The sequence below is a fragment of the Tasmannia lanceolata genome, unplaced genomic scaffold (assembly GCF_043159265.1).
Source record: "Tasmannia lanceolata isolate RefF3 unplaced genomic scaffold, GAP_Taslan_0.1 ptg000037l, whole genome shotgun sequence".
Classification (NCBI taxonomy): domain Eukaryota; kingdom Viridiplantae; phylum Streptophyta; class Magnoliopsida; order Canellales; family Winteraceae; genus Tasmannia; species Tasmannia lanceolata.
This window is the reverse complement of record NW_027518714.1, coordinates 16,024,226-16,039,650: the sequence shown is the minus strand read 5'-3', so window position 1 is coordinate 16,039,650 and position 15,425 is coordinate 16,024,226. Positions and strand designations below refer to the sequence as shown.

Below are 15,425 nucleotides of genomic sequence, written 5' to 3'. Positions count from 1 at the left end.
TCTAAACATGAGGTCTAAAATGATGGCCCCACCCATGCTGCATGAGATGTAACAAAAACATCTACCATTGAAAATTTTCCATTAAAATTTTTTCATGGAAGTGGTTTTCTATTAAAAAAAATTGAGGAATGCTAGCCTCACGCGGCTAGACTCCCACTCGAATCCACGGAGTCTCCTATTGGCCCATTTGTAATTAAATATTGATAGCCAGCCTGACAAACTGCCCATTTAACATTCTGATATTTGATGGGATAACTCCGTTTGGTTCCCGGAATTTTTTTGGTTCTTGGGATTTTGTGGAACAAAAAACTTCCCGGGAGAGGGGAAAAAAACTCACTGGGAGTATCCCGGTAAAATAAAAGTCCCATGTTCGGTTGACCGGACTATGGTGGGGAAATTTTTACTTGAACTGTTGGGAAGAAAAAAAATTCTTCCGCAAGCTTATTTTTAGTTCCTGGGATTATTTTGGTTCCTGGGATTATTTTGGGCCCACCAACCAAACGTGGGTTTCCCGTAGAAATTCCACAAAAGTCCAAAGAATAAAAAAAAATTCCAGCAACCAAACGTTGCAGGAAATGTTAGACCAAACCAGTCAAGTCAACTTACCATTCTGGTTTTTTACAGTGTGTTTGCTGGTTTTTTACCAAAACAGCATGTTTCCATTAGGGGTGGCCAACCGGTTCGGTTCTCGGTTCCTTTTTTTTCGGTTCTCGGTTCTCGGTTCCATGAACCGTAAGAACCGAACCGAACCGTATTACACAGTAGGACCGAACCGAACATAATCGGTTCGGTCCGGTCCGGTTCTTCAGTTCTAATGGCTAATTATTAATTATTAATTATAATTTATAAAAACTTTTAATTAAAGTTATAATATAAGTTACTTTCTTATTATAAGAATAGTATTAACTATTACTTATTAATATTATAAGTAATTTATATTATTAAGTATATGTATAATAAAAATATAAAAATATTATATATATATATATATATATATTCAAAGTTCGGTTCTTCGGTTCCGGAACCGAACCGAGAACATTAGACCCGGAACCGAACCGAATAAGTTCGGTTCTTCATCAGTGGAATTGAACCGGACCAAAAATATTTTTTTACAGTTCGGTTCCGGTTCGGTTCTTCGGTTCCGGTTCGGTTCTGGCCACCCCTAGTTTCCATTGCAAACCGAGGGACTCAGAGAAAACCAAGACATTGAAACGGATAGAGTTAAAGGGGGAAGGAGGAGTTGTAAACCCTGGACAGTTAAATATGGAACCTTGGTTCTTTCCATAATTTTGCCGCTTTTAGCAATCAAATTAATTTTATGAATTTCTTTTCTCACTGATAAGCCCTTGAAATAATGAAAACCCGTAGCTTGGGCTTGAGATGAAGGGTTTGTTTCATAAGATAATTCATTCCTGCACTGATCTGTAAAAAAATTTAAATGGTCACTATCTGTTTCTGTATCGTCTACAAGAATTATTTGTTTCGTAGTTCTATCAATCATAACATAACTCTACATCAATTTCGATTTGATGTTTCTTTATCATTGTTCAGCAAATAGCTAGTCTAGCTTTATGGACTTTACAGGTTTAGTGTAAACCAGCACTAGTTTTCCTCTGTGTGTATCATTTCATTCTGTCCAGACTCTAGACCACAATTTACATGGATAAGAGCTTGTTTTTTCATGCTTCGTATTTCTCCATCATTCCCTATCTTAAAAGTTAGTAGGATATAAGTAGACTTACTTGCCATGCCGGCTATGAATATTTTATTACGAATGGACAGATAGGAGACCGACTGAATTCAAGCTGGAGTGAGGCTAGCATTCCTCTGAAAAAAATTTATTGGAAAGAAACATGATTAGTATATATTATAGACTTGCATTATTGGCCATGCTATGCAGTGTAAAATAATAGGCCCCGCATCATCGAAACATGAGGCTTGGGTGGAGACTGTGGAACCCACCTCCATCAAAACATTAGGTAAAATGATGGGCCCACCAAAGAATAGGCTTGAGTGGAGTTGCTCGGACCCATCTTATCAAAACATGGTGCAAAATGGCGGCCCCCACAGTATGGGAGGATTTGAGTGGAGATCGTGGGTCCACTCATGGGTGTAAAATGGTGGGGCCCAACGTATGCATGGGTCGAGTAGAGATGGTAGGCCCTAACCAAGAAAGGAGGTGTAAAATGATATGCCTCACCTTGTCAAAACATGTCTTGTAAAATGAAGGGCCCCAGCTTTGACGTTGAACCTCTCTATCTCTCTCTCTCTCTCTCTCTCTCTCTCGTGGGTGGGGTCCTCCATTTTACACATGTGTTTGAAGCTTCCTTGCTCTTCGGAGGGTTAGGAGCATCCTACGGAGATGATTTAGGGGGTTGCTACCTGATGGGGTCCAAAATCTGCAACCAATCGGCTGTTGACACGTGGCCCTTACAGGGACCACTGCAAAGCCAACACCTGTCCCTGCTAGGTATGACACCTGGACCATAGGCAATCCAAGGTAGGCCCCCCCAAGTGAATGGTCTAGGTAGATAACGACACCATCCACATTTCAAAGTTCAAACAGCAAGGAGCTGCATAATAGTATCTGTTATGAATAATTTCCATATAGGCTTGGGGTTGATCTTCTGAGGTGTTTTTGTGGGCCTAACCTTAGAAAGGATTTTAATAGGCCGGGCAACCATTATTCTCAATCAAGCACATTGACATCCTAAATTACATCCACCTTTCTCCAAGTGAAACTTCACAGACACTTCAAAATAATTAAGCTTGATTTAGAGAAAGTAGGCAAGCTCTATCAAACTTTGATTAAAAGAAAGGTTTTGAAATTTCTGTGATAATGCCTTGTGTTGCAGCCATGAAGTTGGAGCTCGGTCATTGCCACACTCTGTTTATCCTCCCTTCCAATCATTCCAGCTTTTTTTCACAGAACCCATTTCTTAGCTTAGATACCAAAGGCCTTGTATGTTCTGGATTTTGAGAACTGATTGTGAGCCCAAAACTGATTATTGGACACAAAATTACCCCGTTTGTTTTGGATTTTCATCATTGATTTAGTGCCAAACTTATTATTGGACTCAAATTAATCAGTTTTGGACTCATAATCGGTTCTTAAAATCCAAAACAAACAGGGCCTAAACGTAATTTTGAGTATAAAAATCTGTTTTGGACTCAGAGTTGGGTCTCAGAATCCAAAAAAAGCAGGGCCAAAGTTTATTTTTTGGGGTCATTGGGCGATTGTCCTAGAGATCAAGAAAGTCAATTGCAAACAAAAAAAAAACAAGAAGAAAAAAGAAAACAAAAACAAACCGCCACCCAGTTCCTATCACTTCTTAACATACTTCTTAAGAGGGCTATTGGTTGCAACAAAACAGGCCATCATGATTTAGAAGGTAGTAACTACTCTCAACTCCAATTTTCCTGTTGAAAAGGTATTTTTACAGTAATTTTTTCATTTTGGAAGGGAGTCAATTTGTAGGTATCAATCTGTAAATCAAAGTGGAAAGAAAACCCAAATTTCAGAAAAAAGAGAAAAGTTAAGCTTTATATATGGAGCCCCAATGTTGTACTTTACAAAAAGAATCCCCCAGCATTCTCTTGCAGAATGAAACTCTGAGTCTTCTCAAATTTCCCCCCATATTCATCATCAAAATGTCATACATCCTCTGTTATGTTTCTCTGCAAAATACTCACCCTTTCCCTTCTCCCTACCTGGAAATCTCACGTTTCGGTGGGTAGCCGAGTTGTTCCATCTCCCAGCTCAGTTGTGAAGCAACTCTTTCATGTCGAGGGAAATACTCCTGCAAGGAAAGAACAACAAAATTTTGTTACCATCAGTGTTGAAGTATAGATGATTTTTTTTTTGAATGGTGAAGTATAGATGATTAAATAACACCAACTCTAACGGCTTAAGCTTTTGGAGTAATTGGTTGTTTCACATGGTATCAGACCTATTGCCTCACGGCAGGTCCTGGGTTCAAAACCCAACAACGCCTCCATATTAAAAATCCATTTGGACGGCCAACCCAAAAGAGGGACCACACGTGAGGTGGAGTGAATTTTGGAGTAATTGGTTGATTCACATGGTGTAAGAGCTATTGCCTCACGACAGGTCATGAGTTCAAAACCCAACTCCTCCTTGATATTAAAAATCCACGTATATGGCCAACCCAAAGAGGGGCCACATGTGCCCCGTGTATAGTCAACCCAAAAAAGAGGGCCCACGCGTGAGGGAGAGTGTTGAATTATAAATGATTAAATAACACCAACTCTAGCTTAAGCTTTTGGAGTAATTGGTTGTTTCACAATCAGTTTAGCAGAGGAGCCAAGCTGTCCTCTCATGTTCATAAAAAGCATGTACAGGAAAATGCATGTTTTATGATTTCAAAGACAGTCAACACAGACAAGTAGTTTTAAGGTTTTCAAAGACAGGCTACACATACAACTTGGCAAAGTCTTATAAAGTACTTGATACGGAAAGTGTAGAATGAGAGAAGACTGAAAGAACTTATGAAGAACAGAACAAGAAACAGATGCAACAAGCATTAAACCACACACATTCTGAAGTAAGAGATCTTTGTCCTCTGAAAGATAATACAAGTTATTTCATCACTCACAAAAACTCTGTTGGGAATTCTTTTGAATTGATGAATGCAAGGTAAGGGATGATTCCAGAAAGAAATTTCATTGTTATCTCCATAAAAGAAATGAAGAAGGAATTGAGTAACTCATTGCAAACTTTATCGTACGGATAGAAAAGGAAAGAAATTTTATTCAAAAAACAATTTAAAACTAGTCTTTGGGAACATGAGATTGTCATTTGTTACTGCATGAGGCTAGAAACATGATCTTCAAGAAAGTTTTGAGCCTGGGGATAATATAAAATTATTAATATACCAGCATTTTGCTAGTATGATAAATTAGAAAAAAATGTTAAAGCTAGAAAATTGACAGAATTTTCAGAATGGGTACCTCTAATTTCTTCACTAATTCCTTTGCTGTTGGGGCAGAAATGATGATATGGCGTGCACTTGGGATAATGAATCCTTCCTCTACAGCTTTGTCTATGAAAGATAACAAGGAATTGTAGTAACCATCTACATTCAGCAATCCAACCTGCAAGATTCGGCAAATAAACTTGGTTGAATAACTCTCACAGACGGTTCCCTCTAAACATATATTTAGAAAGTTCAAAGACTACACTCCGAGTTATGCAAAATAAGAGAGATGAGTTCTAAGCCAAGAAACCGAAAAAATCATGGGTCGGGTTCCTTATCGCGCAACAGTTAAATCAATGGCTTGGATGTAGGTTGTTAAGTACAATCACATTATTTTCTACGTGAATGCTAGAGGATGGAAAGTAGTGTTACCGGTTTGTCGTGGATCCCTAGTTGAGCCCAAGTAATCACTTCAAGTAGCTCTTCAAGCGTCCCATAGCCTCCTGCATGGAAAATAAACATAAGTTATTTAATCTAGTAAGCCAATACAGCCAATACCAAAACACTACACGCTAAAAGCAGACAAGTTTCATGAGAAGCTACAAATAGCGCTTGTTTGGTTGTGACGAGTTTTACTTGGGCTCTGTTTCTTTCAATGTAAAACGAGTGTAAAAAAATTTACACCCATTATTCCACTTAAAAATGGGGCCATTATACTTCGAAATAAACAGAAACCTTAGTAGAAGCACACAAGTTTCATGAAAAGCTACAAATAAGCGTAAAAAAAATTTACCTCCAATATTCCACTTAAAATGGGTATAAAATTTGTTTTACGCCTATTTTACGTCGAAATAAACAGAAACTTAAGTGTGAGCTTAACACTTTTAAAGCTAAATTGCTAATGGTAGAGAATTACAGAGATACTTCTCCATTCTCCCCTTACCCACACACATACATATACAAAAAGACTAACATGCCCTTTGGACTCCAATGCAATTTACTTTAACTGAGATGTAAAATGGCCATTGTTCCCTTCATGAACTCATTTCCAATATATTCCATTTGGACCCAGTTTTTCGGGATATTCTGTTTCCTGTGAGTCAATTGTGAACAAAAAAGAGAGGTATAAAAGAGAGAAAATGGCATAGGGACAAATCAGTTATTTTATGGGGGAGAAATTAATTCCCAGTCAGCTTTAGAAAAGTAGATGACCCCAATTAGTGAAAACATTTCAGGCTATTCTCTAGTTTTTTTGCCTAATTTAGTAGCTTCAGAGTACACTACAGTCACATGCTATATGATATTTTTTTTCATACAAAAATAGTAAAGGTGGGGAGGAAGGTGGGGAGGAAGGTGGGGAGGAATCACTGCACTTGGGCTATTCAGAAACCCTAATTTTCAGTGTCAGATGTGAAGGTCAAGAACTAGGGTTTGAAGGGTTGCCCTCTCTAATCATGGCCTTGGGTACTGTGATAGCAAGTTCAAACAGGTTGTGATAATTTAGGGTTGGAACAGTAGCTTTCAGGCTCTGACCTTATATGCAAGTAGTTTACCATATATAAGAACAATTTCTAGAAACTACATGAAAAATCACAATGATGAGATATCTTGAATTTCTCACGTTAAATTGATATTTGACCAATATTTGTGCATTCCTTTTGAGTTGAAAGTGGGGTTTTTTAGCCATTAATGGAGGAACCCAATTTACCAGAACATTACAGGTTTTCTAATCTAAATCTGAAAAAAAAAGGTAAATGTTTTTTTTCTTTTCTTTTCTCTTTTGATTTTTGTTTGAATTTAGTGGGATGTTTTAAACCATTTGAAGAAATCAAATGAAGGTTCATGGTTTTGGCCTTTTGGGTAAGGGCCCTTAAGGATTTAGAAACTTTGACAAGAGTCAAAACATGGGCTCTTCTTTCTTTTAATCTTTCTTTTTTGTTCCTTAAATTTATAAGGGTGTGTAGTGGTAACTTTCAAAAAGTGAAATCAGGGTCGTGATTTGCCTGCTAACAACATGAGATTAAGCCCTTTTCTTTTGAAAATAGGAGAAAATCAAAAGGAGAAACCACATGGGCTGTTCTTCCTTTTAATCAAAACATGGGCTGAAAAGAATCAAAACATGGGCTCTTCTTCCTTTTTTACTCCTTAAATTCAAAAAGCAAAATCAGGGTCTTGATTTGCTTTGGTAAGAAGATGAGATTAAGGCCTTCTCTTTTGCAAATAGGAGAAAATCAAAAGGAGAAACCACTTGCCTATGTTGTAAGGGTGATATAGCAACTTTGAGAAGAATCAAAACATGGGTTTATTTTATTAGCAACTTTGAGAAGAATCATAACATGGGTGTATTTTATTAGAAACTTTGAGGAGAATCAAAATATGGGTTAATTTTATTTTTATCATTTTCAAACTAAGCAGTGTGTTTCAGCAACTTTGAAAAGGTAACATCAGGGTCATCTTTTTTCCCATAATTTCTTTCTTGATTAGGACTTAGAATTGTAATGGGTAGTGTTGGGATATTTTACACAAACCTGGTAAGGCAATAAAAGCATCTGACTGTCTAGCCATCTCTGCCTTTCTTTGGTGCATATCTGCAACTGCTTTCACTTCCCCTACAGTTTCACCAGTTATCTGCAAACAAAACAGAGAAATTTTGAAAAAGAAAGTCACCAAATTAGAGAAAGAGAAGGCGACAGTTTTTCTAAGCTGCTTTTTATTTTCTAAGAAAACTTTTCTATGGGGTCTTGTGCAGAGAAGCAATGATGAGTGGTGCAGGGCCTTGTGGGCTTAGTCCAATTGTTCAAATCGGCAATTCCTCGGCCAATAATTCACATTTAACTCTCTGTAAAATTGATACTATACATGATATCTTAAAGAAGATTTTTAAAAAATGGAGTGGAGATAAAAGCACCAAAATGGATTAGGATCAGACTTTCAAAGAGAGAACTATTTTTTTAAATGACCATAAGAACATAAAACAAAGAAACTGTACTGTAAAGAAAAAACAAGGAAACAAAACAAAACCAATAACCCAAAGATAAGAATGTGTGGGAGAGAAATTCAGTAGTTGTCAGAAAAAGGGACAAGCCCCAAGAACCCACTGTAGAAAAAATGGAAAAAAGAGGGTGAAAAATGAGACCCACCATTTATTTTTTATTGTATTAAAATAATTTTACAGGATAATGGCTTCAAAAAAAAAATTTTGAATGCAGAGAAAATGCTACCAAATGAAAGAAAAAGACTCTTTATCAAATAAACCGGTAGGGGTCCCCACCAAACACCAGCTTACCCATCAAAAAAAAAAAAACAAATGAAAGAAAAAGAAAGAAAGAAAGAACACCCTATTAAAGGGGAGGAGAATTAAAAAAGAAAGACAATAATTATCAGTTGTAATTTGTAAAACTCACTACCACCCTACAATAAATGAAAAATAAATCCCCAAAACCTGGCTGTATAAAAATCCCAAAAAGGAGAAAATAAGCACATTTTCCTTGAGGCTTCGGATATTGGCACTACCATGTTTTGGTAATAGTACTAAATCATCTTGTCTTTTATCAATGAAACTGCTGTCAAAGGTTATTACAGTTCCCAAAAATCCCTCTGAGACCAGTTAAAGAAAGAAAAGACAAGCTGAGTTTATGCAATTATTAAAACATGGTAGTACCAATATAAGTAGCCTTTCCTTAAAACTGGTTTGGGGGGAGAGGGTGTGAATCTATAACAGTATCCATGGAAACAATCAACAGAACTCGAAAAAACCCAACTTAATTTAGAAGAAAAAAAAGAGAAACAGTGAAACTTTTCTTTGTTTTTTTTAAAGCTTTTTCAAAAGAAAAGCTTTGGGACTTTTAGTTATAGCAGACATACCTCTCGAGGCATGAGCGTCTTGGGAATGACTCTGCAGAGAGAAAGAGAGAGACAATAACATGACAAAATTCAGTTGATGAAGAGAAACCCAAAAGCAATAGTAAAATTTATTTACCTGTGTTATCTATGCATGTGGTATAGGAATTTGAGACAAACACAAAAACAAAGGAAAATACTGACCCAATGACATGGCGACCACCATCATAAACTGCTTGTGAAACCAAACCCATCAAACCTATACTCCCCCCTCCATAAACCAAATCAATGTTCCTCGAAACCTTCAACATTCCAAAGAAAAAAATCATGAAAGATTAGCTGAAAATACCCTCTAAACATGCCCATTTCACACAACATTAAGTACCCATAAAATTACATTTTTACTTCTAATCCACTGAGAGAAAGAGGTAAAAATGGGTGTTTAAGCAATGTACTGAAGACCCATTTGTATAAGAAAAAAGTGCAGTTCAATAAGTATCCATAGAAGTACATTAACTTGAGAGAGAGGTGGGATTTGATTGATAGCATAGGGAATGTGGAATATTAGATGGTTCATATGTGAGAATGTTAGGTACATTCACTTGTAATAGTAAAGAGTAAAACACATGGAGGGAAATTTGGGGAAATGAAGGTAACATAACTCTTATGGAACAGAGAGAGAATTAATGAAAAATCTATTAAAGTCAGTACAGAAATGTACATCGTTTCCATCTCTGAGATGAGCATGTAGAAGTTTCTAGACACACGAGAGAGAGAGAGAGAGAGAGAGAGAGAGAGAGAGAGAGAGAGAGAGAGAGAGAGAGGGCTCCCTGTTTTGGCAAGTGTCATAGACATGGGACATGAAAATTTTTCCTTCAACAAGTTCAAGGCAGGGAACAAAGAAGAATAGCCGTTACGGAACAGATACATTTGAAGAAACCCATGACATTAAAAAAAAAAAAAAAACAACCCAAAAGTAAAAATAATGAGACACATACAAATTGGCAGGCAAAAACCCATGCCAATCCAGAAAAAAAGGGGGAAAATCTCAAACCAAGAAGAAGAGATATCCATTTGGAAAAACAAATTCCTATACACAAAACATAACAAAAAACTGATGAAAAGGGATGCAAGACATCAAATTGGATAGAACCCAACTCCAAAAACAAAAAATGAAAGAAAACCCAACAACCAATCCACCAATGAGAAAACAAAAAGAGCCCTTCAAAGGCATACCAGCTCTTTCCCAAGCTCAATGGCAGCATCTTGATAGCTACTCTTCTTTCCTTGGCTACTACCACAAAAAACACAAATCCTCTTAAATTTTGATTGTTTCATTTCCTTATCTCTCTCCATCTTTCTCCAAATACAAACACCTTCTTTATCCCTCTTCTTTCCAATACCTTTTCTAAGTCTCCCTCTCAAACTCTCTCTCTCTCACTCACTATATCTCTCTTTTCTTCCTTGTTACATTTCAAGTGTGTAAGCACAATACAAATATCCACCACTCCCTTGACCACTTTCTAGTGCGCCTTCCCATGCGTATGTATAAATGGAATACGCACGTGCGCACGATAGCACGCTTAGCCACCTATGCGACACACACTCAAAATTTGAAGCATGATAATCGGGTTTTTTTTAAAAAAATTGGGGACCTGATTATCTAACATTCTAACCCCTTATTTGTTTTTTTAAATATTGGCACCCTACCTATTTCGAAGTTCTCCCGTGGTCCCGTTAGTAATTGACAGCCACTTTGTAACGTAAATCAGTGTATAAGAATAGAGTAGTTGAATGATCAGATGATTTTTATTTATTTTTTCATTCAGGGGAATTACAAGTGGTGGCCACTTGTTCAATAATCCAAATCTTTTATTCTCTTGGTCTCGTCATGTATGGATAGGCCATGCTCTGAAATTTGCAAATGTAGAGTCTAAGAATTAATCTCTGATTTAGAAACACACCATGCCCATATTAGGGTTGTGGTTTGGTCTGATTTTATAGGGTGTAAGCCCGTATAGTACTATATTTTTCAGAAAAAAGTACTATGCGCCTTAAACGGTAGGATGATCCAAATTGTCCATTTGATGGGCCACAATGTAAATATGTTGTGCCCCAAAAACCATTTCCATAGGATGATACCAACTCTCCGATCTATAGAGATTTTCATAATATGCAGTTCTACTATAGATCGAAGGGTTACGATAATCCTATGGGAATGATTTTTTGGGGACTACCTATTTACATTGTGTCCCATCAAATGGATGGTTTGGATCATCCTATGGTGTCGCCCGTACAGTAATTTTTGAAAAATACTGGACTATAGGGGCTCACACTATATAAAAACATGTGGTTTGGTATTTATATATCCATATATTTAGTCTAATTAAGATTTAGAGAAACACAACATACCCTATTATTTCGATAGAGTTTCTTACAACAGATAAAGGCTACTGATATTGGAAAGTAAGAGAACAAAAATAGTGCTAATAATAAAATAATAGTAATGGTTGGTTAGCAGAATGAGCTAGTTGGATATAGCCTCACAGTCGCTAATGGGTAATTTCGTTTATCTTGACGAGACATTAGATTATAAGTCATTTGTTCATGTAAGCTCCAAGACAGCATATATTTATATGTTCTAAGAGAAGAAAAAAAAAGGTGCATCCGAGGGTTTATGCTCTCTCATGTGCGGCTTTCCAAGAAAAGATCCTCACTGTGGATCATCTTCACAGGTGTTAAATGATTATTATTGATGTGACCTTTGCCTAGAGGCGGGGGGATCGCCATCTCACATCTTCATTCACTGCAGATTAGCGAGATCCATTTAGAGTACTATTCTGATGAGATTTGGATTGTCATGGGTATTATTTCCATCAAGCATGACAGGATTCCGTAATAGAATTGGATTCAATCTCCTTGGAAGAAAGGGGAAGTGTTATGGAGAGTGATGCTCCTAGCTACTTGATGGTGATATGGAAGGAAAGAAATTTTAGAATAGTCGAAGGCGTATCTAAAAGTCCCATCTTCCTATTCTTTAAAGTGATCTCATTAACTGTATCATGGGTAAAAATTCTTCCTAGCTTCATATTCATTTCTTTTACCGACCTCTAGTAAAGATGAATAGAGGTTTTTGGAGACATGGAAATGATAAAGATCTAGTTACCTAGATGGTCCCCTCTTGAGCTAGGGAGGTGAAGTTAAAATTTGACGGTCAAGACTCGACAATCCAGATTTGGCTGGGATAGGTGGCCTTTTGAGGGATGAATCCAGTGCTACCTTATGGGCCTATTCAGGTCGAATAGGAATATCGGATTCTGGTCAATCGGAAGTATGAGCCGTCTTTCAAGGATTCAGATTGATGGATAGTTGAAGTCATGGATAGCCTTATAGTGGAAGACTCCCTCAATGTCATCAGATGGTTGGATGGCTGTGACTTACCCCCATGAAGAGTTTTGCAATATTATTGAAGAAATTATGGATCGAGCAGAGAATCATGACATTTCCTATCGTCATGTAAGAAGATCAGCTAATAGTGAGGCAAATCGATTGGCTAGGAAGGGGGCTATAAGGGATTCTATCTCCATTTTCGACTTTCTCGCTCTTGGATTTTTTGTTTTTCTATTTAGGCTATCTATTGCTTTTTGTTTTTTCTTCTTAATCTTGACCTGCTCGGTCAGTGTATATTTTGTTTCTTTTTTAATATTAGTTTCTTGTTTCTTAATTTTACTATTCGCAAAATTATATGACATTTAGAAAATTAAGTAACCTAGATTCCATCCCTATTTTTTCATCCTTGCATAAATTTATTGAGAAATTTCTGTTGGTAATCCATTTAGATATTATAAAAAAAAACTTAAACCTAGTGAAATTAGGTCTTCTTCTTTGAATTACTTGAGTTTGAGTGAAGAATAACCCAATATTAGAGTCCTAGAGCCATGGAGGATGGCACTAAACCAGATTTGAGGATGACAATCTAGTATAAGAGCATGACCATCTTCCCACCTTCATCTAAGCCAACCAAAGGACTACCATTTTTTTTTTTTATGTTGAGCTCCTTGAGCTTTCTAATAATTCTCTTCGCAAAGTTGATTGTGACTTTGATCAAGGGATCTCATGAATAAATCGTTGTCCAACTTCCAATCAAAACTATGTTGTTGTTTTCTTTTTTATGGATAACATTTATCCAAGTGTGCAAAAGTAGAAGTTTAGAACATCTAATTTTTATTTTTTGAAATTTTCTTTTAAACACAGAACAATTTATAGTCTTGCTAGCCATGTTCAAATTCGTTTAACACCTTGATAAAAAAAAAGTCATATTTTTATTATTCTTTCAAAACCTAAAGTACGTACCCTCTCCCTCTCCCTCTCTCTCTCTCTCTCTATCTTCAAGAGAGAAGAGCCTCCTCATAGCTGAATTTGTCTTATTCATTTAATTCATATGAGGTGGTATTTCTCTTTAATGAAGTGGGGATGGAAAATTGCTTTTTCAGAGTTGCCTATACATGCACAATTGATGCAATACAACGTACTAACATAGTTGGTACGTAGCAAATCCTCATATGAGTAGCCACACATGCTCAATTTTCCCCAGATTTTGTCTTAATAATTTATATGTATGTATGTGTGCGCGCTATTGTTATCTGTGCTACCATGTTTTGATAATAGGGCGAACTCCACCTTGTCTTTTAATATTTAAATATTTGTCAAAGGTTAATACAATTCCCAAAAATCTGTCAACAGCCCATTAAAAACAAAAGACAAGCTGATACTGGTACTACCATGTTTTAATAATTGCACAAACTCAGATTTTCTTTTTTATGAGCGCTTTTTGAGAACTGAAATAACCTTTGACAGCTGTTTAAATACTAAGTTAGTGCAATTTTTAAAACATGGTAGTTCCAATATCAGTAGCCTATATTTAATGGGCTTAGTATAGATAGAATGAAGAATAACTTCAGTATCTCCTACATGCATGTAAGGAAAGAGAAAGCAAATCAAGTGAGACAAATTGAAATGGTGCAAAATGTCTAAATATATGAGCGTCAGCACCTGTTCCCTAAATAGAAATACATAAGTCAGTATGACTTATGGGCCATTTATAGATTTATATTATTAGAGTTCAGAGTTGAGAGAGAGAGAGAGAGAGAGAGAGAGAGAGAGAGAGAGAGAGAGAGAGAGAGAGAGAGAGAATTGATCCAATATAGCATTGATGTTTGAAAAAACATATATTAATTGAGGTTGTCTTCTCCTTACTTGTTTGTACCCTCAGCCACCCCTCTCTCTCGACACCCTTGTTCTCTCTATTGGAAACATACTATTTTTATTTAACACGCCCTCCCATTCCCCATATTCCCACCCTCCCCGGACCAAGCATGCTCTCTATCAACCACGCCATTCCTCCCACTAATTCCATTGTCATTTCCTTCATATAGAACACTAACAAAATTAAAATCCATGTCCCCATCTCTTCATTTTCTATGCTTTTCTTCTTCATCTCCTTTGTACTTTCATCTTATATTCTAATATAATTTCCCCATTGCCTAGATTGATGGAACTCAACCGTGCTCTTAAGTTACTTGTATTCTATTGTTTTGGGATCCCAATAGCCTTTCTGTCTCCTCTCTACTTTCCTTACATTTACCATCTGTGCATGTGGGTCCATCATCAGAAATAAACTTAATAATGAGAATTTTTTTAGTTGCTTCGGGAGAAAACATGCCTGAATTTATTATATTTTTCGTACATTTTCAAGAACATAAGCTAGTATTTAGAGACCTTTAGTTAAAAACATTTCCTAAAAAAGTAAAGTTTTTGGCCTCTCAAGTTTTAATAATCTGCAATGAGTAATAAAAAAAGGGAAATGTTATCAGCACTACTGTATTTTGAGGAGGGCACTCCTCACTTTATTAAAAGTACGGTATGGCCCGTACCATAGGATGATCCAAACCATCCATTAGATGGGGCACATCCTAAATAGGTTGTGCCCCAAAAATCATGTCCATAGGTTAATCCTAACCCTCCGATCTGAATGTTACAGGTTGATCCTAAGCCTCTATACATTAGAGGGTTAGGATCAACCTATGGAATTGATTTTTGGGGCACAACCTATTTAGGTTGTGGCCCATCTAATAGACGGTTTGGATCATCCTATGATGCTGGCCATACCGTACTTTGAATAAAGTGAGGAGTGCCCTCATCAAAATACAGTAGTGCTGATAACATTTCCCTAAAAAAATAGTTCGCAAATTATGGATTTCTAGACAAAACTCTTTGATCTCGTTGTTAAAATCCTTTGATCCACATATATTACCAATTTACAATACATTGGGCTCACATGATAAACAAAAAGAATGGGAAAATGATACATAAAAAGAGTAGTCATAAATGCACTAGCTAGAGAGGGTGGCCCGGGGAAGAAAAGGGGCGACTATATTGGGCCCACACACAATGGATAGGCACAATGCCTGGTTAGAATATGCAAACATTTGACCAATTTATGATGGGGCCAACGTGCGATGCATGCATGCACCATATTGGCCACTTCCTTGTGGGTCCCGCGTGAATGCCCATTGAAAAATCAAATGAAAGAATCCTCTAGATACATGACTTTGCTAATTTTATGGTGGGGCCAACTTTTAATTTTAA

General features: G+C 36.7%; 1 protein-coding gene across 2 annotated transcripts; it reads right to left on the bottom strand.

Annotated features, from left to right (window-relative positions):
- Positions 1 to 3,516: 3,516 nt before the first annotated feature.
- On the bottom strand, positions 3,517 to 10,252 carry LOG1 (Putative lysine decarboxylase family protein). 2 transcript variants are annotated; one of them, XM_077372113.1, is made up of 7 exons: positions 10,014 to 10,252; positions 8,982 to 9,079; positions 8,802 to 8,832; positions 7,466 to 7,565; positions 5,370 to 5,440; positions 4,972 to 5,115; positions 3,517 to 3,800 (listed from the first exon to the last, which is right to left on the bottom strand). In XM_077372113.1, exons 1-7 carry the CDS (start codon positions 10,131 to 10,133, stop codon positions 3,708 to 3,710), a joined length of 657 nt encoding a protein of 218 aa, XP_077228228.1. In that variant the 5' UTR covers positions 10,134 to 10,252; the 3' UTR covers positions 3,517 to 3,707. The 2 variants fall into 2 exon arrangements, with proteins under 2 accessions (XP_077228228.1, XP_077228229.1); XM_077372114.1 differs by lacking the exon at positions 10,014 to 10,252 and adding an exon at positions 9,175 to 9,192.
- Positions 10,253 to 15,425: the final 5,173 nt, after the last annotated feature.